This window comes from Dermacentor andersoni, chromosome 10 (genome assembly GCF_023375885.2).
Source record: "Dermacentor andersoni chromosome 10, qqDerAnde1_hic_scaffold, whole genome shotgun sequence".
Lineage (NCBI taxonomy): Eukaryota > Metazoa > Arthropoda > Arachnida > Ixodida > Ixodidae > Dermacentor > Dermacentor andersoni.
The window spans coordinates 65032192-65059407 of record NC_092823.1 but is presented as its reverse complement, the minus strand read 5'-3'; the positions used below and the strand labels follow the sequence as shown (position 1 = coordinate 65059407).

At 48.0% G+C, this 27216-nt stretch overlaps 1 protein-coding gene across 1 annotated transcript; it reads left to right on the top strand.

The window, feature by feature from the left end:
- The first annotated feature begins 2638 nt into the window (after positions 1 to 2638).
- On the top strand, positions 2639 to 27216 carry LOC140213459 (uncharacterized). The gene is made up of 4 exons (XM_072284696.1): positions 2639 to 2654; positions 3642 to 3845; positions 17975 to 18131; positions 26201 to 27216. The coding sequence occupies exons 1-4, from the start codon at positions 2639 to 2641 to the stop codon at positions 26424 to 26426; spliced, it is 603 nt and encodes a 200-aa protein (XP_072140797.1). The 3' UTR covers positions 26427 to 27216.

Here is a 27216-nt window from a genome sequence, read left to right as displayed (position 1 = left end):
CTTTTAAAAATGTACTAAAAATTCATTAAAACATATTCAAAATGTCAAGCGCCATCTATCCAACTGCAGCGAAGAGCTGTGGCAAATGGCCCTCGACTCTAGCTCCTGACTCTCGACTTGCAGACCACGTTAGTCCGACGTTTTTACCGAATAAGTACGTGTGACCTGACTCGCACAGCCTAACCTTCAAAGAAATGACTTGCACCTCGGAACGTCGGCAAGAGTGACTATACCGCTCGTTATAGAGTGACGAAGGGAGTAGCGCCACATCCTGGCACAGTAAGTATCTCGCCCGTTGTTTCCACACGTTCTCTCTCTCTCTCTTCCCCCCCCCCCCCCCCCCCCCGAAATCACGCAAACTTAGGCCCACCTTATGGCCAGCGTATCCAAGAATAGGTGAATGGGCGCAGTGTTGACTCGATGCGCCAAAAGATGGGAGATAGACTACGCTAACAGCACACGAATGTTCGAAGCTGAACGTTTCGTGACGATCTACAGAGCAAGCGAGCGACTTGCGATGTCTTCGCTACAAGCTATTACAAAGTATATTCTTAAAACAGTTGCACCTTTTGGGGCGATTATTTGTCCCACAGCGATAATCGTCATCTGTCTCGCTTGCGTTGCTTTTCTTGAAAACGCTGCACTCGCTACTTTGCTGTCGAGGATGCTATGTCACGCTGATAACGCGCACGCCGCTCCTGACTTGGATGTACCGGGCTCGTTGCGTTAAAGAAAGGAAACGCGGGCAAGACAGATGATTATCGTTGCGGAACAAGGTACGACCCAAAGGGTGCAGACTTTTTTAAGACTGTACGTTCCGAGCTTTGTCTGCAGCAAGAACAAAACTATTGCGAATGAGCGCACCCGTGAGCATTCAGGCAGAAAATTACCAATCTGATAAGGACCGAAAGGAGGAACCATAGAGTTTCTAAATAAACCCTAGAGGGAAATGTGGCGCTAGTGTCTACGGGGGTTCTCATGAGCGTTGCCTCAACCTACATGGGAATGATGGGAAGTACAGGCTTCGGATTGACTTCGGTCTTCAGACTAGTGACGTTTGCTTCTGGCGCAGTAAACAAAGCTATACTCAAATATTATCTCGTAAAATCTAATTCTATTTCTGCAGTATGTTATATAATGTACAACACGCTACATAAACTTTGTATGATTTTGAGATGGAAGCACGGTTTACTATGGTTTGTCACCAGGACACACCAGGGTATGCATACTTGTGCGATTCTGTTCTCAATTTAACGCCAAAGAATAATTATTTATTCATTTTTGCAACAGCAAAACAACCGTGCATGTACTTATATAAAAATACTCATCAAGTATTTCTAGAAATAAAAATGTTGTATTGTGGCAAAGCGTTGCGCCCTTGAGCGGACTGCTACAAGTGTCGTCTGCTACGACGCCTGCTCGCTGCAAACGCGAGACTTTTCTCGCAGACGACAGGCACTTGCGAACTCTCTCGCTCTTTCGAAAGGTTGCGTCGGCTGTCACGATTGCTGAACGTCTTCAAGTACTTTTAAGCACATCTGCTGCAGTGCTAGCTAGGACGCTAGTGGTCTCCTACGAGTATGCTTCATCATATTTTATATTGGCGTACCGCTTCCGAAGCGTTACAGCGTGGCTTTGCGGGTACACATTGTGCGACACTAGACTAGAGCTAGGAAGCAGCTATCTTTCCTACCACAAGTAAGTTTGTGTTCTCAAAGTCCTAAAACACGCATTTCAATGAGCACATAAACGAGCACATAATGAAGCCCTCAATAAAATTTGATTGTCAAGCCACTAGAAGTACAACTGTATATATCTTGTATCAGTAGCGCCTTCTTTGTCCTATTCTGAAGTTTCATGAAGCACGTAACGCTACAGTGCCAACCTAACGCACTTAACAAACCAAGGTCCAAGCGCTCAAAACATGTTCTTTCAACGTTTACGATGCCGCCGCTTTCTCGTCACGGCTTCGACGCCACACTGCGACACAAGCATCGTCCCAGTCGCTGGCCCAGCGCGCTATCATCACTCCGAGCAACATAACAAAGGCAGGGAGCTTTGCGTTGCACTGTCCCACTGCAGGTTATAGCAACTGTGCTTGGAGCGAAACCAAAACTGCCAAAAAAAGTCTTGTAGACTAGTTTGCCAGTCAATAGAATGCCAATCCGAAGCCTGTACTTCCCATCATTCCCATGATGGTTGAACGATCGCAGCGCCACATTTGCCTCTAGGTATACTAACATGAAACTCTATGGGAGGAACATTCCCGAGTCAAAAACATGACAAGCTGCTGCTTCAAAGGGGTTGGCAAATGAAGAATAGCAAAATACATTTGATTTAATTTAGGCGCGGAAAGTGTGGACGGCTTGGAATAAATTTCTATAGTGCTGCTTTTAGCACAAACATCGCATACGGTGTTCTCTCTGTTTGGACAGGATGTTATGAGCTCCGAAAGCGCTTACATGTCGTCTGTAGCTGTGGCCAGAGCTTCGCGTTGCTCACTCAGTCAGCATGTACGATATCCACCAAACAGAAGTTTGCTGAGCCGCTCATGGGCGTCATTCACATCCACTGTGAACACGGAGGCATCGGAGGCAGCCGAGGAAATCAACGGACACGTCATCGCGTGCGATCAAACATGGCGGTGGGATCCGGTGGGTACCGGATTCCCGTGAAAATGGACTATAGTCTGTTTTCAATCACTATTTCTGACGATAAAACTCATGCCGATCCGGTGGGCCAAGTTGTCTGCTAATTTGGGTCACTGATTATACGCTCGTGTTCATGATCATGTGATGGTCACTGCACCCTCATCTCAGCTTCGTACTCCGACACTCGCCTCTGATTCTCACGTGCTACCTGTGTTCGAGGCAGGTCGCACGCGTCAGAAGATTCCGGCATATCGGCAGCAGAACACCAGGTGGTTGCTGCATCCGTTCACTCAGCGATTGAAAAGCAAGCTTCCCTCGAGCGTCTGCGCAATTATTTTATTACTACATTACAATTCAAGAGGAACATTTAATTTCACCTTCACTTTTCCTGCTTCTACTTTCTGTCCTGTTGATGTGATTGTAACTGTGAAAAAAATGAGCAAAGTCGACTCCAGTTGACATCTATGTAATGCGGAGCAATCTTGTTTTCTTAGGGAATGGTTTTTGTGAATCATAGAACTGTTCTGCAGCGAGCCGTTGAGGATATTGCAACGTGTTGCGAACTGGTGCAGAGTGCAGCGCATGTTCTTCTTTGTTGTTTTCGTGATACCAAGCGACCCAAGTCGGCGCCCAAGATGTTCACTGAAGAGCGACATACATATTCATCCAGTGGCCCATGGCGGTCATACCCAGTGGCCCATGCATGGTAGCACATATACTGAACCTAGTGGAACACACCCACGGGAGAGGCTTACGTACGTTTCCGAACTGCGCCATCTTAGGGATCGGTCCAGGAGAACGGCCAGATGCTTACTACAGAAAAATGCATTGAACGCGTCAAGAATGGTTCCTATTAAAAGAATCGGTCTCCTAGGTCCCCTTTACACATTTCGCTCTTTGTTGTTATTGGGCACGGCGGGCTGTGGCAAATGCTATTCCAGTATACGGGCACTGGGAACAGTTCACGATGAACGCCTCCGCTCCTCGCAGCTGAACGTGACCTCCACGGTAGTGGCTGGCGCTCTCCCAGGGCTGCGGCTCCTGCCACCACGGACCAGAGGCTAGCCGCATTGAAGGCCGCCATCGAGACGGCGCTCGCCTCACCTTTGTCACCTTCCCCAGCCGGCGGCAAGCGGCCCCACGTCTCCGTTCTGAGGGCCGGCGACGCCAATGGACTCAAGATAATTCGCAAAGGTATAATCTGCAGATCAGTGAGTGAGTGAGTGAATGAATGAATGACTCGATTAACGAATGATTCGATCAATTAATCGATGATTGAAGCAATGCTTGATTTCATAAAGCTATGATTGATTTAATGAATCTATCGATGAATCAATCAACGAATGAATAAATCACTATTGTTTTCGTAGTGATAAAGAGGTCGATAAAGGTGGTCGGAAAAAAAGTTGCTCTTTTTGCAGACTGACCAAGCTCCAGCTGCCATTCAGTGATATACTGGGCAAGTGCGCCTCCCGAAATTTATGCGTATCGGAGTACCTGACATAGAACAACTTGCGACAACTCCCTCCGTCCCTGTCCCCCTTCCCTCATTGGAGAAGATCACCTCAATGGAGAAGCACTTGCTTCTCCATTGAGGTGATCTTCTCCAATGAGGTCTTGGATTAAATCCAGGCCGCGGCGGCTGCATTTCGATGGGAGAGGAATGGCGAAACGCTCGTGTACTTATACACTTAGGTGCAGGTTAAAGAATTTCAGGTGGTCAAAATTATTCCCGAGTTCTCCACTGCAATGTGCCCCATTATCATATCGTATTTATCGCACGTAATTCGCCAGAACATTTTTCCTTTAAATCTGCTTATTCTTTAAAAGGATTAATCACGCATTCACCACCACGTGAATGATAGAATATAAATTTCAAAGGATACTCGATCACCGTGAATTGATCTACTGCTGGTCTTCAGTGTCCATTCAACGATACACTGCAACTAGTTCTGCTCAGGGGACGTTCTTGTCACGTGTGCCGTGTTATGTTTCACTCGCCATCACTAGCAGTCGTTTCAGTAGCACCACAGGCTTGAGGACAGGCAATTGTCCATCCTTTGTTTCTATTCTGCGGCGATGCCTACCACCTAGGCTACTGAACAGTGCTTGCGCGCCGGGCCGGATTATGAACACTCTGTCGAAGTGTTAGTACACAGGCGAAACATGTTTAAAAAAATATTTTGTTAAAGGCGAAGCGTTCTTGGCTTACCATCTCATGGTTTCGCCTAAGTTGGTCGGTCGGTCGGTCGGTAGCACCGTGTGTATTCAACATTCTTAAAAAAAAGAAAAATAAGTGCATCCTGTGGCCAGACTCAAAGCTCGGCCCGCCAGCAGCCCGATGCTGTAACCATCAGGCCACAACTCGGCCCGCCAGCAGCCCGATACTGTAACCATCAGGCCACAAACCCTTTTCATATTGTGTTTCTTTCATGGCATTTATTACGAATATAAAAAGCAAATGCGTAAGGTATTTACATAGCTACCAAAAGAGTCATAGCGTCTACAAAGACAAAACAAACACTTCACACTACGATTACTACAGTAAACAGTTATTTAGCAGGGAGGCAAAAGGATACACTTCATCAGCAATAGATACCAGTTTGGTTGGAAGTGTCTTTGATCATAAAAGTCCTTCAGTTGTGAAATCATCTGAATGAAATGTTACTGTGCAGATTCGATTGGCTCTGCATTCTGATCTAACGTACGAGTTTTCCATAAACTGCGCAACGCCATAAGTAGCAGCATCTCAAAAGGCACATCTTCACATTTAGGTAGCATACGATATCGTATCGTATGAGGATTTACATCAAGATCCCTTTTAAAAGTCCCTTGGAGAAGGTCCCAAAAGAAGATGGTGTCCTCGCATTCAATAAATCGGTGTTCTATAGTTTCCCGTACATTACAGAGACGACAGCTAATCGAAGATACAAAAATAACTTTCCTGCCTAAACAGGCTTTAACAGGTAGCGTTGCAGTACGCACTTTGTACAATCATGTTTTGGAATGGGGAGAAATAGGCATTTTACAGACTCGTGAAAGCACCTCATGTACAGGTAAGCAGATTTTCAACTTTCGTTTTATCGATCCATTGGGCCACAAACGCTTCTTTATTTGTATATTACATGGGAGCAGAACTCAGAAAAACAAAACGCTACGGAAATGTAAGGTGAATGATAACACATTTAAAAGTCAGGCGAGCACGCGCAAGCGTCCAACAAAGACACCCAGTCTGGCGGTGTTTCTTGAGCAGCGTACGCACTGCGAATGTAAGCAGAAGATTCCCAAAAGAACGGCCAGGTGCTTCGCGGTGGTTCAGCGTGCCTATCAATTCTACTGCGCCAAAGGCTATGCAACATGAACTTGTCATATAGTGGGTCACAGGGATTCTTAAACGGTAGGAAACGAATTATGTGTGCTGTGACATCTAGATATTATTTAAGTGTTCTTTGTAGAATGTCCGACAAGAACATGGTACGCCTACATTCTACAAAACAGTGAGCAGTAATTTCAGCATGTGAACACAAACGGAACTTTGTCGACCACGGCACGAAACTTCCCCTTTTCTCCAACCAGGTTTTGACACGAAGGGCTCCCGAAAATGAATTGAAGAAAATTGTTTTGATCCCTGGAGGAATGATTATTCGAGGGGTACGTTTATGTACATCTAGGTAATAGCATTCCAAATAAGGCGCACGATAATGGGGAACAGGAAGCAATGTGTCTGAGTGCAGCAGAAATTTTTTTTGCAGGAGGCAGTGAAAGTATATTCCATACTAAAGCGAGCCTTTAGTATGTGAAATCGTTCAACAAGCTCCTTCATGAAGCCACAAAAAGCCTAAAGTTGGTGCATCTCTGACAAGTGACCACACAACTAGTTTTGGAAGGTACTTGATTAATCGAAGTTGTACGATCTACCTTAGAAATGAGCCGGTTACATCACGAGATAAAAATAACCGCCAGACAAGTAGCCTAACAAAAGGATGAATCAGGCCAAGACTCCCATAGCAAGAGGAAGAAAAAATTGCGGCGGTTGAACGCAGGGAAACCAAGTTTCTCGAACGATAGCACGGTTTTTCTTGCTGTGGGAAAGGACACAGACGCTGCTCGGCGCCGTCAGCAACTACCGCATCTACAATTGCACCGCAAGACAACACACAGGCACTGCTCGGCGCGACAGCAGCGGTGAGCGAATTGACCTTCATGCTGCGTCTCGCTTCAACGTGAACAAAGTGCCGAAAATACAGTGCATACCAAACTACCAGCACTCAGCGCGCCCTGTGCACATCGTAGATTGCTTTCAAGATATGGACGCCCACGCGGCGTACGCAGCAGCCGGCGGCAGTAGCAGGCTAAATCCCATTTTGACCTTGGCTGAGCTTGAAGGTCCGATTTACGGAACCAGGCGTTTTCTGCGTTTGTACCTGGAGTATTAAAGTTATCGCTGCAAAAGGTTAACGCGCCGCATGACATCGACACGTGAGCTTCATACATAAGTAGCAAAGACACGATGGAAAGGTTGCAACTTAAGCCGCGAGCAATGTAATACCTGCAGGACATACATAAGTCGAGCTGCCAGAAACAATTGCAAGTTTCAGCTGGGCTAAGTAACTGCCGCCCCTGCCAGTTGTTATAACCTTACGTTGTACTTCTGCAACTTTTGCTGACCAGTGTGGATTACCATTGCGATATTAAGAGAGGGGTATACCTAAGCACTTTCAGTCCTGCCTCCGCCGAATACCTGCGAAGTGAGTTGGCATGGTACGCCATAGGCCAAACCAAAACCCTGAACTCTTCGCAATGTTAACTGCTGCACAGGAAGCTACACTGCTGCGTTGTGGCAAGGGCAGTCTCCTCACTTTCCTTTTCAGCACAAGAGGAGGCTATGTCATCTGCATAGGCAAGTAGACTGATCTAATTGGATGATGATGTGAACCAGTGAAAGGTATGATCCTACAGAAATCGGGCGAAAAGCGGTTCCAAGTACAAAGCGAGTAATAGAGGGGACAAGGGACATCCTTGCCTTACCGACGCCCTGAAGTAAATAGATTCGGATAGACAACCATCAACTAGTAGCCTTGTGGTGTGATTAGCATAACATATCGTGACACCTCTAAAAATACGAGACCCAGTCTCTATGTGCTCTAACACACGAAACAAGAAGTAGTAATTAAATTTATCGTATCCTTTTGCCAAATCAACCAGAACTATTGCAACCTGACCTACACTTTCTGCTGCACACTCTAGCATAGACCGGGTAACGTGGATATTGGTCTGGATCAATCTTCCTCTAATGCCACATGTTCGATGTTCTGTCATCACTGATCCAACTGCATTTTGAAGGCGACTAGCTTATATCTTCGCAAATATTTTATTATCCACGTTGCAATGTGATATGGGGTGATATCCCTCAACTTCCTGCAATTTAGTTGCATCACTACTTTTTGAAATAAGTGCTGTGGGCTCTTGATAGAGCGTGGCGGGTAGGTATTCAATCCGGTAAGCTCCTTCGTACACGTTAAGCAAGAAGGGAACTAATATAGAGCAACAGCAGTGATAAAATTCCTCACTCAAGCCAGGAGTTTTGCCTTTAGCTAGCGAAGCAATGGTTGCTTCAACTTCTGTGATGCATATGTCTCTGCCAACATCACCACATCCTTCTTGACTGACCTGTGGCAGCAACGAAATAATTTTTCCGTTACAGCTTCACTATTAATAACTTTATGACACTGAAAAATATTTTCATAATGATCCGTGAAAGCTTTCGCTATTCTAGCCTGCTCATTAGCAATCGTTCCGACATACTCTATCTCGGAGACTTGCTTCGACAGAGCATGCCGACGCTAATCACGAAGCGAACGACTACAGAGCTCTTGCTTCAAATACCGACAAGTAGGCGCTCGGACTAGTGCACCTCTGTATCTCTCAGTGTCCATTGTTCGCATTTGTTCCTTAATGTTTTAAATGCCTTTAATGTACTTGCCAGGATGCAGTCATTCAAGTTCGTGTAGCTGGTCTAGCAACTTGCGCAACTCTTTGTTTTCCCTTTTTTTTCAAAAGACAATATGGAAGCTTCTTCAATGGCTATCATTCTAACTTCTTGCTTGAATATCTGCCACTGCGCAAAGAGAGATAAAGAACGGTGACTTGATGCTTCCATAAAAACTTCGGCACATGTGAAAGTAACATGTTATTAATTTTCCATAAATCCCAGCTCATCCGCGAACGTTGAAATTCCTGGTTGCCAAAACAAACCAGTAACAAACAATTATCACCGAAGAACACATGGTGCACATTGTAGCCGTATAGTCTAGGCAGAATAGGTAATGGTACATAAATCCGTTAGAGTCTTGCATGAGATGTACCTTGAAGTGTGTGTAGCGAAATGGGACTTTTCCGTGTTCCCGTACATCAACAAGTTCACCGTCACATGTCATGGCATTCAGAACGTCAACATTAGTATCATGGCGTTGCCTTGTAGGCGACCGATCCTGTGCAGCCAGAATTAAGTTCACCTGAGACAACCAATGCACGATCAGTGTGTAAGTGCTGCGCCAAAAACACTTCTTTTATTGCATGGAAATATGAGTAATGCCACGCGAACATTATTTACATTACATTTAGACACACCGATGAAAAACAAAGGCACACAGCCACACACCCCAATGAATGTTCAAAAATCGGGCAAACAATGACAAGCGCCCAGATGTAAAATCCACGCGGGGACGGGAGCAAAGGTTCCAGCCACACTACGCATTTGAGCAGCCACTTCTCGAAAGACAGCTATTTGTTGCATCATGTGTAACACTATACGGGGAAAACATGCAAGTACTAGCCAGCGCATTACATATTGATGGTCTGAAAAGGCCCGATAAATGACGATGTGCGTATCATACACCTCAGAAAAGAAACAAGATGGTTTTGCACCTAAAAGAGTGGCAACGACAAAGAACTTATCAAGACGTGGTACCAGCCTAATTGAAACTATGAAGTATGTCCTTCAAGTGACCGATCATTTGAGCATAGTGAAATTTTGACGAAACAATGGGCTCAGCATTGCGTTCCAACGTGCGTGTCCCCCAGAAGCTACGCAGTCCAATTAGGAAAAAAAAAACATTCCAGACGGCACGTCGTCTTCGCGGGTTACGATCAAGTAATGGATGGTGTGCTGATTCAAAAATACAGTCCGTCTTAAGAGTCCGTTGACGTACATTCGAAAACAACATTGCAGCTTTACAACTCATGAAGCAATGCTCTAAAGCTTCAGTTACATCCCAAAGCCGGCAATTCACAGGAGATGCAAAAAATACATTTTTTTTATGCAGCTAAGTTTTCACAGCTAGCGTTTCCCGTTTGCGGAAGTACTTCTGCCATGGCAACTACCTGTTTCAGATGGTCGACACGTGTTGACTATGATGGCCCATACTTACGACGGGGGATCGGTCATGAAGTGCGTCCGCATATTTATAATACTAGTGGTCATTTCCTTACAATGGCACATACACAACTTATACAGCTGGTATCACGGCGTTGCCTTGCAGGCAACTAATGCTATGCACTACACATACAATTAAGGCCACCTATTGGCCAAGAAGCGAGTGGTACATATCCTACCATCGCCTACTATTTCCTTGAGCTGATGCAAGCCCATGCAATATTTGTCGCAGTGCATAGCACGGGCGTGCAAATGCGCATGCGCGCGACAGTTTCCTTTGCGCCAAAGACGCAGTAACGAAAGGAGTAGCGTGCAGCTTAAGCAACCAAAACTGTCGGTTTTCGCACAGAACCGGGAATGTCGAGCGTCCATATTCCTCCATTAATACAACGTTTCACCGCTTGGTGACGGTGTGACGTTGATGGTTAAAAATGATGGTCTCTTGATGGTTAAAAAGACGTCGAGAAAGGTTGTTGCCCATGGTGTAGTATTCCAATGAAATAAATTGCTTTTATGCATACGAATTTATTACAGTATCATCCTATTACACCGACACCTTTCTCGGGTCCCTTGTCAATGCTGCGCAGGGGGAAGTTTATTGTTGAATGCACTGATACACAGTCAATCCACTGTACACAGATTTGAACAGATTAATTCTCCGAATAGTTTTTTTACCAAACAGCTTTCTTGCAACACAATCATAGAGAAATCTCTATGACACAATGCTGTGCGCACTACAGCCCACAAAACCTCCGCGATAACCATGGTGTACCACAAAGGTGTATTAACTTTCTTTGCTGTAGTGGTCGCGGCTGCACTACAGGTCATGTACTCATGAAATGAATTTCGTCCAGAGCGTGTACCTTTTAGCCGGGTAGTTTGGTACTTACCGACATGACGCGTGATATTTTAATATGCTACAAAAGTTACATTTTGCAGAAAATGAAAAAGGGCACATTTAGCAGTTTCTTTATTTGTGCTTAGTTTTAAAGCGAAAGCTTTACTGGCCGCGAACTTGCGATTTCGCCGTGGCCGTGCTCTGAGGAGGCACATGACGTCACACCGCGTTCCTCGTCCCACGCGTTCCTCATCGTTGCATTCGCCTCCGCTCGCTTCGCCAGCTGCGTCGCATGCCTGATAACATGTCGGAGGATTGAAAAGGAGAGCTCGTGTGCGCCGCAACCACAGTTGAGGCGGCAGTATGGACGGCGACAATACTGATAAGCAGGAGGAGGCCTGCAATCGACACCGGAACGAGATGAAGAGGAAACGAATCGCCCAGGAAACAGACGAACAGCGTGCCGAACGACTGGCTAAACGCCGCAACATAGCTAGACAACCAGACTAACCTGGACTTGCAATCAAGATTAACCAAGGCTAACCATGCTATGCCTTAGCTTTCGCTACGTATATCCTGGCATAGCCGAGCTAAGCCACTACGAATTTTCTTGTAGGACCCCGCGGGGGTGTCTGCGTCAGCAAGCGTTTGGTACGTTGCGACACCACAGACACCCGACACCACGACACCCATCGCCTCCACCAGTTTGTCGCGAGAGGAAAAGGCAAGCAGTCAGTTCTAAGCAAACGGCCGTTTACGGTTCGTTTCTGCAGCAGCAGCTGATGATGATGATGATGATGATGATGATGATGATGGTGATGATGATGATGATGGCCTCATATCATGGCTCGTACCCACACTGGTGGATTGGCCAAGAATTGCGTGCTGTAGCGATCACATATTCTTTTGTAGTGTTACTTATTCCACGAATTTTTTTTTTCTGCAGCAGCTACCACGCACACTCCTTCCTCCTCGGCTTTTAGCGTAACTAGCGCGTGCCAATACTTATGGACAGTGCTTTCCCTAAACTCCCTGATCGCCAGCTGAAACAAGGGCGCACTGAAGATGTCTTCCACATTTTCGGACGCCAAACCCAGAATTTTCCTAGATTCCACATCATTCACTCGGAAAAACCAGACAAACCAGTGCGAAGAATTTCACCTTTCCTTGTGTGGAAGTCTCTGACTGAATTTTTTGTTCCAGGTTATAAGGCGTCGAGGATGGCTCCGCGATCAGAAGCATGAAAAACTACCCGAACTAGTGTCAGTTGGGCACGCCCAAGTAATAAAGTCCCTCAATAATTTTAAAGTACCGAAAAGCTTTGATCCAGCCGACGAAGCCAGCGATAGGCTGATCGGTGACATGTGACCTTGCTCCGCCCCTTTGCCGTCATGAAAGTTCCCGCGCGCCGGGCGAAGTGCGCGCGTTTCGCCTGTTGTGCTATGCACATTGCTGCGATAATTTCGTTCCGGGAGGACCGAAACGCCTGTTGCTGTGCGGTTGGGTGCCGAAACCGGACGAAGGATGGCAAGAAGTTATTTTGCATCCCACGCGGCAACCAGAACCTAACCAGAAGAAAAGTATGGTTGCACAGAATTGGACGGACACACATTGAACCGTCGGTAACTGCACGACTATGCGAGGAAAGTAACGTAGAGCGATACGAAGGTGCCAGAGAAAGTATACACGTGTGTGTACAGAGCTGCGATAGTATTTCATTCGCGCGCATGAATGTTGACGGCCGAAGTTTGTGGAGATTATTGATTTTAGCGCATTATAAGCCCGTTGATTTAGCAAGTGCAGTATGACCTAGCATGCAAGGAGTGGGGCAGAAGCGCATTAACTCGCTGACAAATATCCGCATTGCATTACGTGCGATAATAATGAACAAATTTCAGCAGCGAATTCTACACTTTCTTGTGCTTGTGCGCGCTTTGTTAACTGTGCTTTACAATATGTCCAAAAAGTCATTTCCAACTGTCATTTCCAACTCTCATTACGTCCAAACAGTCATTTCCAATATCTTAATCGTATTTTGTGCATAGCATATGTGAATATATATATTCCTAAGTGCCTGCATTACCCTGATTTTAAAAAGAAATACTGCATAGCCACTGCTACTGGCCATCAAATAATATAGTATAATACAATATATCAAAGTATAACACTCGAAGATGTTTCAGTAATCGGCGATGCCATTTCACTGATGAAAAACACACAACTGCAAATTAACATAAGAAAAACGCTAGAACCGATACGCGGATTGCCAGCAAAACACAGTGCAGTAATAGCTAGGCCAATCCGCGTGCGTTTCGTATAAGGGCCCTCTAATTCTTACGGGGCTTTAGCGGTGCACGGAGGCGAAAAGGCATAAACACAACAATGTGCGTCATGATTCAAGTTTACATGCCGACGTCGCACGGTTGACGAGAACAGTCAACCGCATTCACACACACGCACACACTACGTTCGATGTTGGTGTGCCGCGAGATTAGATCACCCTGGCAGCCCGAACACGATCGAGGAGACTCGCTGACACGATCCATACCGCCGCTTCAGAATGTCACGACAGTTGCACTGGCTCGTAGCACTGAACCGGTCCACACACAGCGAGCCGGCGGTGACGCCATCCGCCCCCTTGGCGGCTTCAGCTAACGCTGCTCCGCCGTCCCAGAACAAAGGAACATCGACTGCTGGGTTGGTGGCTTCCAGGGTCTCGTCTCCTGAGGGGATGCCTTCAAGGAGTACAAACCGCTCCATTGAGCGGGTATCCAACGCCCCAGAAAAGACGAAGGGCAGATCTTTCTGCTAGATGGCGCCACCAACACCTAAGGCTCGGGAGGAAACTCTCGACTACTCTAAAAATAGAGACACCTCGCATTACAAGGGCGGCAAAGGGTCCTGTAAGCTAACTTTTCTTTTGCCAGACACAGAGCACCAGCGTCTTTCTCATGATGGATACTCAAAAAAGATTGCAATGTAACGTGGGAGCACTTCTCCACAATCTGAACGATGCTAAAAAATTCATCGGCAAAATCAGTCCGAAGGTGCTGTGTGTCCAAGAAACATACCTAAAATTACCACAGACCGACTTTCTAAGGCAATATGCCACTTCCCGCAAAGACCGCGACGACGCTCTCGCCTATTCGGGGGATGTAGCCGAAATAGTCGATAAGGGTGTTGCACGTCAGCGAATAAACCTCCGAACTTCCCTCGAGGCAGTTGCAGTCCGAGCAGTGTTTGTTTGATAAGCTAGTCATGATTAGTCCCATTCACATCCCCCCCCCCCCCCCCCTTGGTATCAGCTTTCCAGAACACAGTTTCAGAGCTACATTGATGAACTTCCTCCGCCATACATAGTCGTTGGTGATCTAAACACTCATAGCCCTGTATGGGACGACACTTGTTGCGATACTCGAGGGCGCTTGATAGAAAGTTTTCTGTTTTCTTCAGGTGTGTGTTTAATGAAGAATAAAGAATCAAGCGTCACAGCGTACTACAGCGTACACATAACACATAGTCGTCCATAGACTTAAGCGTCGATTGTCGAGGCCATTAACCCCGTACTTGGAGTGGTCCTTTCTCAAAAACTCCTTGGGGAGTGACCACTCCTCAATTATGCTAAACTCAACGAAACCAGAAGGATGCTCGCCACATTTCCCTCGATGGAACGTGGACTCGGCAAACTGGGAACTGCTCCGAGAGCTGACGCATTTAGGCCGAGATGACATTGTTGCTTTTAGTGTGCCCCGTTATCCAACGCCTTCCTGGAGCCCTGTAAAGGGTTCATAAATAAAATATAATGTAATCAATAAATGCGGATAACATTCTTGCAGCCAACTTTACATTAAAACAAGAGATACATTCGACAGTCTAGCGTGACTCCTAAATGGAGCACGCAAGACGAAGCATACAGCACACCAGCACGCAGCACAGAGCACACTGCTCACGAGCACGAGCACACTCTAGCAGCCGACAAACTGCTGCTTAAAAAGCCTCTGCCCTCCCTAGATCCCTAGGGGAGGGTAAACTGCTGTCCAACCTTCTTCCAATCGGACCGTCCACCGTCGTTGGGGTGTAGTCAACCCGCCTTTGAGGGAAAAGGCTCACACGCACACATACACACTTTGGATTCCCAGAACACGATTTGAGCGGATCCTCGTAGCCAGGCGGCCACGCTTGACCCCAGCCGGCGCCTCTTAATTCCAGAGCTGACTTTCTCTGGTAGTCGCCACGAGCGTCAGCAGACTGACGAATCCTGGGGCCCGAAAAAAAAAAACGTTACTCCTAAAGAGACAGGTCTTCAACGTTAAAACAAGAGACGTTCGAGGCATCCTCGCCCTCAATCTCACGAAAGCATTCGACACCGTCTCGCACCGCTTCATATTAGAGTCTGTGGCAGGCCTCGGCCTCGGCTAGAGATTTCAGGAGTACGTGCGCTCCTTCCTAAAAGACAGAGGAGCCCGACTGCGAGCCTCACAACTTAAGTCGGACTGCTACACGCTGGGCTCCGTCGGAACACCGGAAGGCTCAGTCATCTCTCCATTACTATTTAACATAGTGATGAAGGGACTCGCAGACAAACTACGAGACATCCCGAATGTAAACTGTGCTCTATATGCAGATGACATCACCATCTGGAGCCCGGGAGGCTCCCTGGCAGACATGTAGCAGGCATTACAGTCTGCCCTAGATGCCACGGAGGAGTACCTACTAGACACAGGAATGAAACTATCCTCCAAAAAATCGGAACTCGTAAGTCGAACTCGAATCGAACTTCGTAAGTCTTGCCAAGGAGTCCGCTACCTAACTCCTCTAGACGAACTTCCGATCGCACTACACACAAGAGACGGACAACAGATTCCGCGAGTCAACCACATACGCATTCTTGGGCTCCTAATCGAAGCCACCGGATGCCACGGACACACGATCAAACACTTAACCGCCAAAACCGAAAACATGATCAGACTCATCCAGAGAGTCTCAGGGCGCAGGAAGAGTCTCTGCGAAGATAACCTTCTGCGCTTATACCACGCGTTCCTGATGAGCCACATTAATTACGTCGCCTCTGCCCACAATTGGACGAAAATAGAAAAGACGAAACTAAACACACTCATGCGCAAGAGCATCAAACAGGTCTTGGGCATTCCGGAAAGAGCAAGTACAGCAAAGGTTGATCAGCTAGGATTGCACAACAACATCGACGAAGTGATCGAGGCTCAGACTATGGCGCAAATACTCCGCCTATCCTTGTCCAAAGCCAGTCGACTAATTCTAAGCGAAGCTAATGTCTCCCCATCTCCCTATCTCGAGCACGCTGTTACCCTACTGAGTGAAATTAGAGACAACTACAGAGTCTCACCGTTTCTCAGAAACGTCCACCCACTATACAACGTGGGTAGGCGCCGGGCCCGCGCCCGCGCGATTCTAGACCGCACTGACGCGGATCGCGAAGCCACCGCATTTGTGGACGCGGCCCAGTACGGCAATACATCAACTTTCGCGATAGCAGTTGTGGACGGCAACGGAACGTTACGATCATCCGCATCGGTTAAATCGACCACCAGCGCTAAAGCAGAACGATAGCCGTAGCCATCGCCATGGCAGACCCCACATTTACCCATGTCCTCACGGATTCGCTTGCTGCAATTCGGGCTTACGAAAGCGGCAACGTGTCGAAAGAGGTAGCGCATATACTACTAGCGAGCTCAAAAGAGTGCAAACGATGCCTCTCCTGGTTCCCCGCTCACATGGGGAAAGACATTCACCCGCAAAAACCCAACCTCAATGAAACGGCCCATGACCGTGCGCGAGAACTTGCCCGCCGCGACGGTCCCACGGCCTACGAGGGGCTGGACATTCAGTTTAATGATCCGTTACTCACTTACCGAGAAATCAACTCACACTATCGAAAAGGCAGAATGAAATACCCGCTCCCGCACGCCAAACTCGAACGCGCGCAGGCGGCCGCGTTTCGAATGCTGCAAACGGACTCGTATCCGTCACGAGGCCTACTAAGCCACTACAACTCAGAAATCCCGGCAAATTGCCCAGATTGCCCAGAACTCTATTGCTCACTTTCGCACATGCTTTGGCAATGTACCGCGTTACCAGAGGGCCCTCTTTCCAGTGAGCCCAAATGGGAAGAAGCCCTCAAAAGCTCGGACCTCAAACTCCAACTCAAGGCCGTCCAGAGGGCCCAAGAACTGGCGGAGCGTAACCACGTTCCCGTCTCGACTTGGGCGTCGCCTACGGTTTCGGCCCAAGGAGCTCCCCGCGTGCGATCTCCAACGGCTTAAACCTCCTCAGGGCCTCAATAAAGTTCTTGACTGACTGACCGCAAAGCACCCTTTTGTTAGAGTAGCTCTTCTTGCTACAAAGAGACCATGAAGGCCACGGCACATCAACCAACAATACACGGTCCGCCAAACGTGGACAGCCCTGCTGCCGTCGCCGACTCTCCGAAGAAGGCGCATGGTGGATTAACGTTGCCGTAGTCTCCAGTTCTCCGAAGGAAGTTCATGGTCGGTTAACGCTGTCGTCTTCGCCGGTTCTCTGAAGGGCGCCACCACCACGGGTCGATCGAAGCACCTGCAGCGGGCTGAGATAGATTTGCAGAGCAGTACCAACGCAGGCCGATCGTAACAACACACACACACATTCACTCACTCACTCACACGCACACACACACACACACACACACACACACACACACACACACACACACACACACACACACACACACACACACACACACACACACACACACACACACACACACACACACACACACACACACACGCACACACACACGCACGCACGCACGCACGCACGCACACACACACACACGCACGCACGCACGCACGCACACACACACACACACACACACACACACACACACACACACACACGCACGCACGCACGCACACACACACACACGTTTCCAGAAGAAACTAGTGGTGGCAGACGAGGTTCACTAGACTACAAGTAACAATGAGATTAAGAGCCAATAAGAACGCCTAATAACGCCGACGCGCATGCGCACAGCAGCCAGTGGTGGTGGTCCAAGGCGGAGCTGCCGTGGCGCGAGCGAGGCGTACTCCGACTGTGGCGCTGACTGCGAGCTCGTGTGCGGACGACCCATGCCCGAGGGCGGCTGCAGCGGACACTGCAAGCCAGGCTGCATCTGCAGGCACGGATACATCAGGTGAGTTTGGTAACGTCGAAGGTTGAGCTGATGGGTTCTGCATGACGCAAGGTTAACAAAACAACAGTGTGGGAAATGGAAATGGTATGGCGTATAAGCAGTGTTGGTTTGCTGCTCTGATTTTCACAGAAGACACCAAGCGATAAAGAACGGGAACACAGAGCTGTTTGACTCTGAATTGTTTATTATTCTCATGTGCATGTCAAATATGTAAGGCATAATAAGGTGAAATGGAAAAAAAAGGAATGCGTTCTCCAAGGAGGGCAGCATCTTTGGAACATAAACATTCAGTGATCGGTGTTACTGTATGAGCACACCTTTCTGTGGCACCGGGAGAAGCGGCTTGAAAAGTTTTCCATGGTCACTCTAAATAATTGTGCCCTACCTAGTAATACAAAGAGCACGGATATTTATTTTGATTTACTATGTGACATTCGTCAAGTCCCTGGTCACAAGTGTGTGATACTCATAACCGTATTTCCAGGCGCGTTATATAAGAATTTTGGAATGCTACAGGACATCTAGCAAAGTCATGGGTTATTCATGCCATCTATGATACTACGATTAAACGTGGCCGCGTGGCATATACAGGGCGTCCCACATAACTTAAGCCAAGAATTTAAAAATGAAAGGCGCGTCGGAAGCAAATTGAACCGAACGATACTATTCGCAATAGCCTATAGTAACTCATACAATCTATTCTTTTTGTTTTCCCCATAACTCATTAATTAATTGACTTTAATTACGCAACTGTTTCATTATTGGCTGAGCACCCCAAGTATGATACGCAGATTTGTAGAGCCCCTTCTGAAACCACCGATCGAGTTGCTTCCTTTACGATACGTCTAACGTAGTCCATTTTTCCTGGTTGCAAAGAAAGCCCGTGAAATATAATAAAGCCACGTGACGGAGCGCTTGAGCAGTGGTATCGTGCTGCTCTCAAGCGTGCGTTTGGTGAGCAAGGTCGGCTCCCGTCCGATGACGGCGAAAATGCATGCTGCTGGCCGAGTGCTGTCGATGAGATAAAGAACGTCCTGCCGCTTCCTAGTCGCCAGTCACGATGCAGCCGACCTTGTTCCCTGAACGCACGCTTGAGAGCCGCACAACACCACGGCGCAGACGCTCCATCACGTAGCTTTTTTCCTATTTCGCGGGCTTTCTTTGCAACTAGGAAAAAAAGGACTACGTGAGACGTATCGTAAAGAAAACAACTTGATCGGTGGTTTGTGAAGGTGCTCTACAAATCTGTGTATCATACTTGCGGTCCTCAGTGAATAATTAAGAAGTTTGGTAATTAAACTTAATTAATTAGCGAGTTATGGGGTAAACAAATATATTGTATGAGTTACTGTAGGCTATTGCGAATAGTATGCGTTAGGTTCAATTCGCTTACGACGCGCCTTTCCTTTTTGAATTCTTGGCTCAAGTTATGAGGGACACCCTGTAGAAAACAACATGCACACATTTCTCCACCTGCCACATCTCCAAACCGAGATAGTTGTGACACACCCGAAAGAGCTCAGCATGTCCTTTGTGTTCTTCCTCCCAACAAGCGGGCGGACGTGGGATGTTTGGCGTCTATTTGTGCAAGATTGGAAATGGGCCACTGACTGAAGGCGTCTTACTGGAACCTTGGCCGTACTATAAATTTAGGTGGTTCGTGGTTTCAAAGAAGAGCGCAAGGAACGCATTGACTCCGCGCGGTGGTTTAGCGGCTGCTGTGTTGCCGCTGAGCTCAAGGTGGCGGGCTTGATTGTTGGGCACGGCGACCACATTTGGCCGGGGCAGGATGCGAACGCGTTCGTGTTCCAACCTCTGGGTACATGTTGAAAGGCCCCTCACCAGGCCCCATGGCCAATATACTATATTGTCACGTGGTGGTGACGTTGAATAACACAGTAGCAATACTGTGAATGACAAAACTAACTTTTATTGGGCGAACCTGTGCCCACAAAACAGGCTACACTTATAGCACAACGATAGCGGCAAACACGCTCGGCGATCGTCGAAAATCTGATCAGCGGGTCAAGTGCGTCGGCTTTTATACAGCAGTCATCGAATGTTCCAGACTAATCGTTGGGACCCGCATGCCTTCCACAAAGTTCTACAGCATTCGAGTCACGCGATGAAATCAGATAACACAAGGTTCGGCGACAACAGACAGCGGATAGAAGCATCGATAACTTTCTAGAAACTTCGGATAGATGCAGGCGCTTCCCGCGCTGTGCGATAACATTTGTTAGGCGGTGAAACGTGTCGCTCGATAAATACAAACAAGTACACGTGTCAATACCCCCCTCTTAAACAGCATCGACCCGATGCTGCAAACAAACGAAAATAATAAATGAAAAGCACTCCTAGCAACAAAATAAGGAAGTTCGTCAACGTCCGTAAAAGGGTTTAAGACGCACCACGTGGACCACTTCAGATCGTGCGCGGCGTCGCTGTGAATGCGAAATGCCGTCGGGCACGACCTCATAGTCCAGTGCGCCAATAAGTCGGATGACCTTGTAGGGTCCGAAATATCGTCGCAGTAGTTTTTCACTGAGTCCTCGTCGGCGTATCGGGGTCCACACCCAAACACGGTCGCCGGGCTGGTACTCGACGAAGCGTCGTCGGAGGTTGTAGTGTCGGCTGTCGGCATTCTGCTGGTTCTTGATCCGCAGGCGGGCGAGCTGTCGGGATTCTTCGGCGCGCTGGAGGTAGGTAGCGACGTCAAGGTTCTCCTCGTCAGTGACGTGCGGCAGCATGGCGTCGAGCGTCGTCGTCGGTTTCCTGCCGTAGACCAGCTTGAACGGCGTGATTTGTGTTGTTTCTTGCACCGCCGTGTTGTAAGCGAATGTTACGTACGGCAGGACGGCATCCCAGGTCTTGTGTTCGACGTCGACGTATATTGCTAGCATGTCGGCGAGGGTCTTATTCAGCCGCTCCGTAAGACCATTCGTCTGCGAGTGGTAGGCCGTTGTCCTCCTGTGCCTTGTCTGACTGTATTTCAGAATGGCTTGGGTGAGCTCCGCTGTAAAGCCCGTTCCTCTGTCGGTGATGAGGACTTCTGGGGCGCCATGTCGCAGCAGGATGTTTTCGACAAAGAATTTCGCTACTTCGGCTGCGCTACCTTTCGGCAGTGCTTTTGTTTCAGCGAAGCGGGTGAGGTAGTCCGTCGCCACGACGATCCACTTATTTCAGGTTATTGACGTCGGAAAGGGTCCCAGCAAGTCCATCCCGATCTGCTGAAATGGTCGGCAAGGAGGCTCGATTGGCTGTAGTAATCCGGCTGGCCTTGTCGGCGGTGCCTTGCGTCGCTGACAGTCTCGGCATGTTCTGACATAACGGGCGACGTCGGCGGTCAGGCACGGCCAATAATACTTTTCTTGTATCCTCGATAGTGTCCGGGAAAATCCGAGGTGTCCAGCGGTCGGATCGTCATGTAGGGCATGCAATACTTCTGGACGAAGTCCTGACGGGACAACAAGAAGGTAATTGGCGCGGACTGTTGAGAAGTTCTTCTTCACGAGTAGATTGTTTTGCGAGAGGTACTGGGATCGATACCCAGCACCTCCACCAGATGTCACGTGGTGGTGACGTTGAATAACACAGTAGCAATACTGTGAACGACAAAACTAACTTTTATTGGGCGAACCTGTGCCCACAAAACAGGCTACACTTATAGCACAACGATAGCGGCGAACACGCTCGGCGATCGTCGAAAATCTGATCAGCGGGTCAAGTGCGTCGGCTTTTATACAGCAGTCATCGAATGTTCCAGACTAATCGTTGGGACCCGCATGCCTTCCACAAAGTTCTACAACATTCGAGTCACGCGATGAAATCAGATAACACAAGGTTCGGCGACAACAGACAGCGGATAGAAGCATCGATAACTTTCCAGAAACTTCGGATAGATGCAGGCGCTTCCTGCGCTGTGCGATAACATTTGTTAGGCGGTGAAACGTGTCGCGCGATAAATACAAACAAGTACACGTGTCAATATAATGAAAGTTGTAATGTGTATTTTCGCTTTGCGAAAATAAATTTTCAAACTGATTCCTTACAAGAAGATATAGAATAATTCAAATATGGTGTTGCCATGATACCAGGAGGCGAGCATCGCCGCTAACAGGTGCCCAACAGAAACTCTTTCTTTGCTTCGACTAGCGTCCGAAAGCGGCCTTCCTTCCCTGCCATCTCCTATACCGAAACCGAAGGATGCGTCACAGTTCGCGTGATGACTCCTACCTCCTTTTTTAAAGACAACGTATTCTTGGCTGACTTCCCACTGGTTTGGCATATATAGGATCCCGGTATCTTGTAACCACTGCCAAAAAAGAAAACGGCCTTTTCACTTCGCTAAAGCGTTGAAGGGAGTCGTAAACAGTATCACAACATAGGTATAAACGAGACAAGAAGCGATAATTAGTGGCAGAATAGGAAAATGAACGGTACGGGCGCAATTAGTGCAAACGTGGTAAAAAATTAACCACATTGGCCTGTTTCCCTGTAAAGGGTGCACCGCCGTAGATATAGACTTGTTGAGGGAAAGCCATCGTACGGTATGCTTTTAAGAAATGTAGTGAGCTCGCTTGGACTAAGCAGGGTTCGCGCGAAGCATTGGTGTCTGGAAGGTGGTTTCGCTAGTGCGCACAAAATTAGTCGCGGAAAAGTCAAAATTAATGTTGCGGACGTAGTTTGAACCAATATAGTCGAAAAGTGTCACTTAGCACCATAGCTTGCAGTATCTTGGGGATTGGTCCACCTGGCCTGTCATTCAAAAAGAGAAAAACAAAAAAGGGGGTCAAGCCAAATGTCGACCACACAGAAGGTAAATTCGACGTAACTGCGCTTGAAATACGATACGAATAGGATACGAAATGAGTGAATAATGAACACGAAAAAGAGCCAGAAAGAAACAGAATACATAGGTATAGTCAGCATTTATTCGTAGAATCATTTGAATCATTATGTACTTCACCTTTGGCTTCATAAGCGTCGACAGTTGGTTGAGCCTTTAATTTTCTTCTTCTCTTCCTTCTTTGCTGTGCGGCGCACTTACATTGGCCGCATTGCACGTTCCGCATTGGATGATTTACCAGAGTCAAGTGCCCTATTTGGTGACGTTGCAGGCAGTGCGTCTTGCGTAGAGGCATTTGTGCGTGCGACCTTGACTCTGGCTGTTAGCGGGGCTCCCTCGAGAGAAAGGGCGCACTGGTTTTTGTTTGAACTTGCACTTGTTCTCGCGCCGTTACTTGCTCTGATATTCTGCAGACAGGATCGTCAGCGCGTGATCTACGCGCCGCGTTTGACTGTTTACAATGTATAAACCTGGTGAGGGGCTGGAACGCCAGGTGGCCGAAATTAATACGGACGCATCCACTGCGGCATCCCCTAAAGTGGTATTCACTCGAGGGAGAGAGGTGCACAACGTTACCGTTACATCACTCTTTCGTCAAGCGGCTCGGGTCCTTCGGAGCCCCCTCCCTCCCCCCCTGCGAGGGGCTTTGAGGGGGAGTGATTGCCTTTGTATCTGCCATACATACCATGATCATATATTTTCTTGCCGTTATTTTCCCGCCCTCGCCCTCCTAGGGCCTTTCTCTCCCCGTTCCCCGACCCCATGCAGAGCAGCATACGCCGGTAGAATTGTCTGCATTTCATTGAAGAGCTTTCTCTCTCTTATACTTGCACTAGCGCTGGATAACAACTTGTCTCTGTCGCAGAGATGCTGTGAATTGCAAAGTAACTCCTTGGAGATGGACTTCAGTATGCACGAATCCGCAAAGAATAGCCTAATTTTGAAAGTAAGCAATCCATTTATCTAGCGGATCTACCGTAGGAAGGCCGACGCCTAATGACACCGGACCCATAAGGACGCGAACGTTTTCAACTGGCACACAAGGCCTCTGAGCGCGTTCACTGCCACATAGAAAGCGACCACTCTCCATCGTCTTCCACACCCGGCCATGATCAATAGCTCAGCCGAAAGCCATTGTCAAGGATCATGTGTTTGAATTTTGTGATTCCAATTTTTGCGAGAATTATTACTAAGCCATAAAAATTGCAATGGTAGCACTGTGGGCAGCGACAATACTGCTAAGCAGAATATGCACAGCGGTACATAAGTCAGCGGGAATTCTTCTTGGAGTGTGGAGATTATGGTAAGTTACTTTGCAGTAGTAGGAACGGGAGTTCGGCGGGAATTGAATTCTGTTAGTAGAGGTTAAACAGCGACACATGCGAGCAGCACAGCGCACGTCATTTTAAATCGAACAACTTTATTTGGCTCCTACAGCCGTTCTTGTGGTTGGTCGGTGGTAGGCAGGTCGATGGTCAGTGGTCAGATTCGGTAAGAAAATGTTCGTTCGTTCATTCTTTGTCGCCCACTCTATCTTGCTCGCTCGCTCATTCATTCGTTCGTTCACTCGTTCGTTAATTCGGTCTTGGGTTAGTTCTGGACTCCTTAGTTCGTTCATTTGTTCGTTCTGGCTGTTGGCTTACATTGACAACCACAGTCGATGGCTTCTTTGAATTTTTTATGTGGTACGCTCTCTGTCGCGCTGTTCTTTAATTATCTTGATAATTTAGTACGTTGTTTTTCAAAAGTCACCTTTCCTATTTAATTGTTTATTTTGCCTTTTCTTTCATCTTCTGGTATGAATGTTGTTCGGAGCAGCCCCAATCATATTGGTGGCATAATGATGATTACGGTGGGGCTACTTTTTTTGGCGCCTTCAGTGTTAAAAAAAAAGTACGCTGCACCACTGCTTTCCAAGTGCTCGAGGAACGCCGTCCGAAATTGACAGGATTATGGGACATTGCAGTTGGCGAACTCTTGCAACTTATTAAACAGTGTGTGCTCTCTCGCGCTGGTGTTGGTATCGGCGGAATATAGGATCACGCTCGCGAGAACTTCGGTTTCATTTAAAGTGCTCGTGTTCGAAAAACCGGAAAGCACCTTCCACTTTGTTGTAGCGCAGGCCCTACACAGGCACGGAAGGACACAACACACAGCGCTAGCTAGCACGTTTCATTATCGACGAGTACAGATTAGATGATGACCTACCAAGAAGCACATAAGCTACCCTCGTGGAAAAGACCATACTCTGCAGCAGTTGACCGGTGAAAATGCCTAGTACCGTCTTTAATTGCGACTCAAATTAAAGACGGTCATCATGATGATGATGATGACCGTCTTTAATTTGAGTCGCGGTCGCTCCAACCCCATTGACGCGCAATTACGCGTCGCTGATATCAGCGCTGGTCTCTTGCCAGCTTCCTGGTCCGCGCGATGTATGGCGCGTCCACTTGAGACGGCAGTATATTATGGTTGACTTGCGCTACCCACAGCCAATTATACTTTTCCGGCCACTAAGTTTGTTGCGCATTCGTACGGGAAATTGAAGGAAAGTTGCTCGAGGGTATGTTATGCCTCGGTGCGGTGGACGCATCACCATACGAAGACCATGCAAACGTGATGTCATCCTTATTGGCAGTCGGCTCTTTCCTTCACGCGTTGGGGTGAGAATCATCGTAGCATGAAAGGTGCTTCTTGTTTCAGGAGTTCTTCTTTCGCTATGCGCTAGAATGATTTCTTTAGCGAGCGAGAATAACGCGAGAGTGATGCAGTGATGGGGAAAACGTCGCTAGTGGCACCATATAGTGATGTCGTCAGGCGTTGCCTTCTCGGAAATGGCCCGCAGAATTACTTGGAGTTACGGTTACCCCACGTGCCCATGGAAATCCGACAGCACGAGCATTGTATGACCTTCTGCGGACCCGCCCGAGTAATAGAAAGGGAGAAATTAGCTGTGCGCTTTTCTTCTTCTCTCCCCTCTCTCTCTCTCTCCCTGCTATTTTTTAGGGGGGGGGGGGGGGGGGCTTGCCTAGTGCATGCACCGGTATGATGCTGTCGGTGGGCGGACGGACGGACGGATGCACGAATGGACGGATGGCTGAATCGATGGATGGAAATAACTTCCGGCACACCTCTCTCCGAGATTCAGCTCAAAGCCGAATCAGTCAAAGGTCAAAGCCTGGTCATAACCACTCTAAGATATTTTCTCGCCCCTGCGCAGGTCATCGGTGGGCGGTCCTTGCGTGCCGGTTTCCAAGTGTCAGCCGGACTGCGGCCCCAACCGCAAGTTCGAGGTGTGCGCCTCACTGTGCCCCGCCTACTGCGACGCGCGGCCGCGGCGATGTCTGAGGCTCTGCCGCATGAACGCCTGCGTCTGCGCCGACGGGTATCTGCTCGCCAGGAACGGCACCTCGTGCATACACCGGGACCAGTGCAAGCGCTTTTGACGATGTCACGCCGCGCGCCACGTTTCCGCGGTGCGGAGCACGTCCCTGTTGCCTTAGCAGGCGGTACCGCACAAACTGACAACGTCTCAGCTGCTTTCTCTGTGGCGCACGCTTAGGACGCGTTTACTGCTGCCGAAACCGACTCGTGCCAGCTGTACTTGCAGCATCGCTATAAGATAAGGTCCTGCCAGGTCAACACCACCAGGTTGACAAAGAAAGCTCGCGCTTGATTTGCAGATTGCGCCTTCGAATAGGCCAACGCGTTACTTTTAGCAGGCGTGCTCGCCGAGGAAGCGATTTTGAATTACCGAAGTAGATCTCTGTCGCATTAAAAAAAAAAAAAAAAAAAACGTGACAACTGTCTCTCGTCATAGTAGATTGAACGGTGCTCGAAAGAAAGAAATGCATCTCGCTTCAATCATTTAAAAAAAATTGTTAGCAAATTTTGCAACGGACAGCTGTCCATTGGCCAGAATCGGTGCCAGTCGTGCGTTTTTTCTGTCCATGCCTTGAAACCTCTCGCACCTTCGCCTTCTTTACCGAAGGCAGATAACTGCGTCACAGCTATAGACCGCTGGATTTAGACTCTCGCAGCGCCATGGTGCAAGGGCCAGCCGCGCACCTGCATCGAGGTGGTATTTTATAATTAAGTGGTAATTGCAGCTCTTCGCTGCCTGCGATTTCCAGATGCCGACGGCATGCGCAGATTTCCCCGAACGTTTGCATGCTTCTCGAACCACAAAAAGAGGACTCCAATTCCTGAAATTACCCCTATACCTCTTATGTATTT

What these genes read in the sequence shown, in the direction of transcription:
- LOC140213459 (XM_072284696.1), top strand. An exon ending in ACTCAAGATAATTCGCAAAG is followed by an intron (nt 3,846 to 17,974) that starts GTATAATCTGCA and finishes TGCGCACAGCAG; the next exon opens with CCAGTGGTGGTGGTCCAAGG. An exon ending in TGCAGGCACGGATACATCAG is followed by an intron (nt 18,132 to 26,200) that starts GTGAGTTTGGTA and finishes GCCCCTGCGCAG; the next exon opens with GTCATCGGTGGGCGGTCCTT.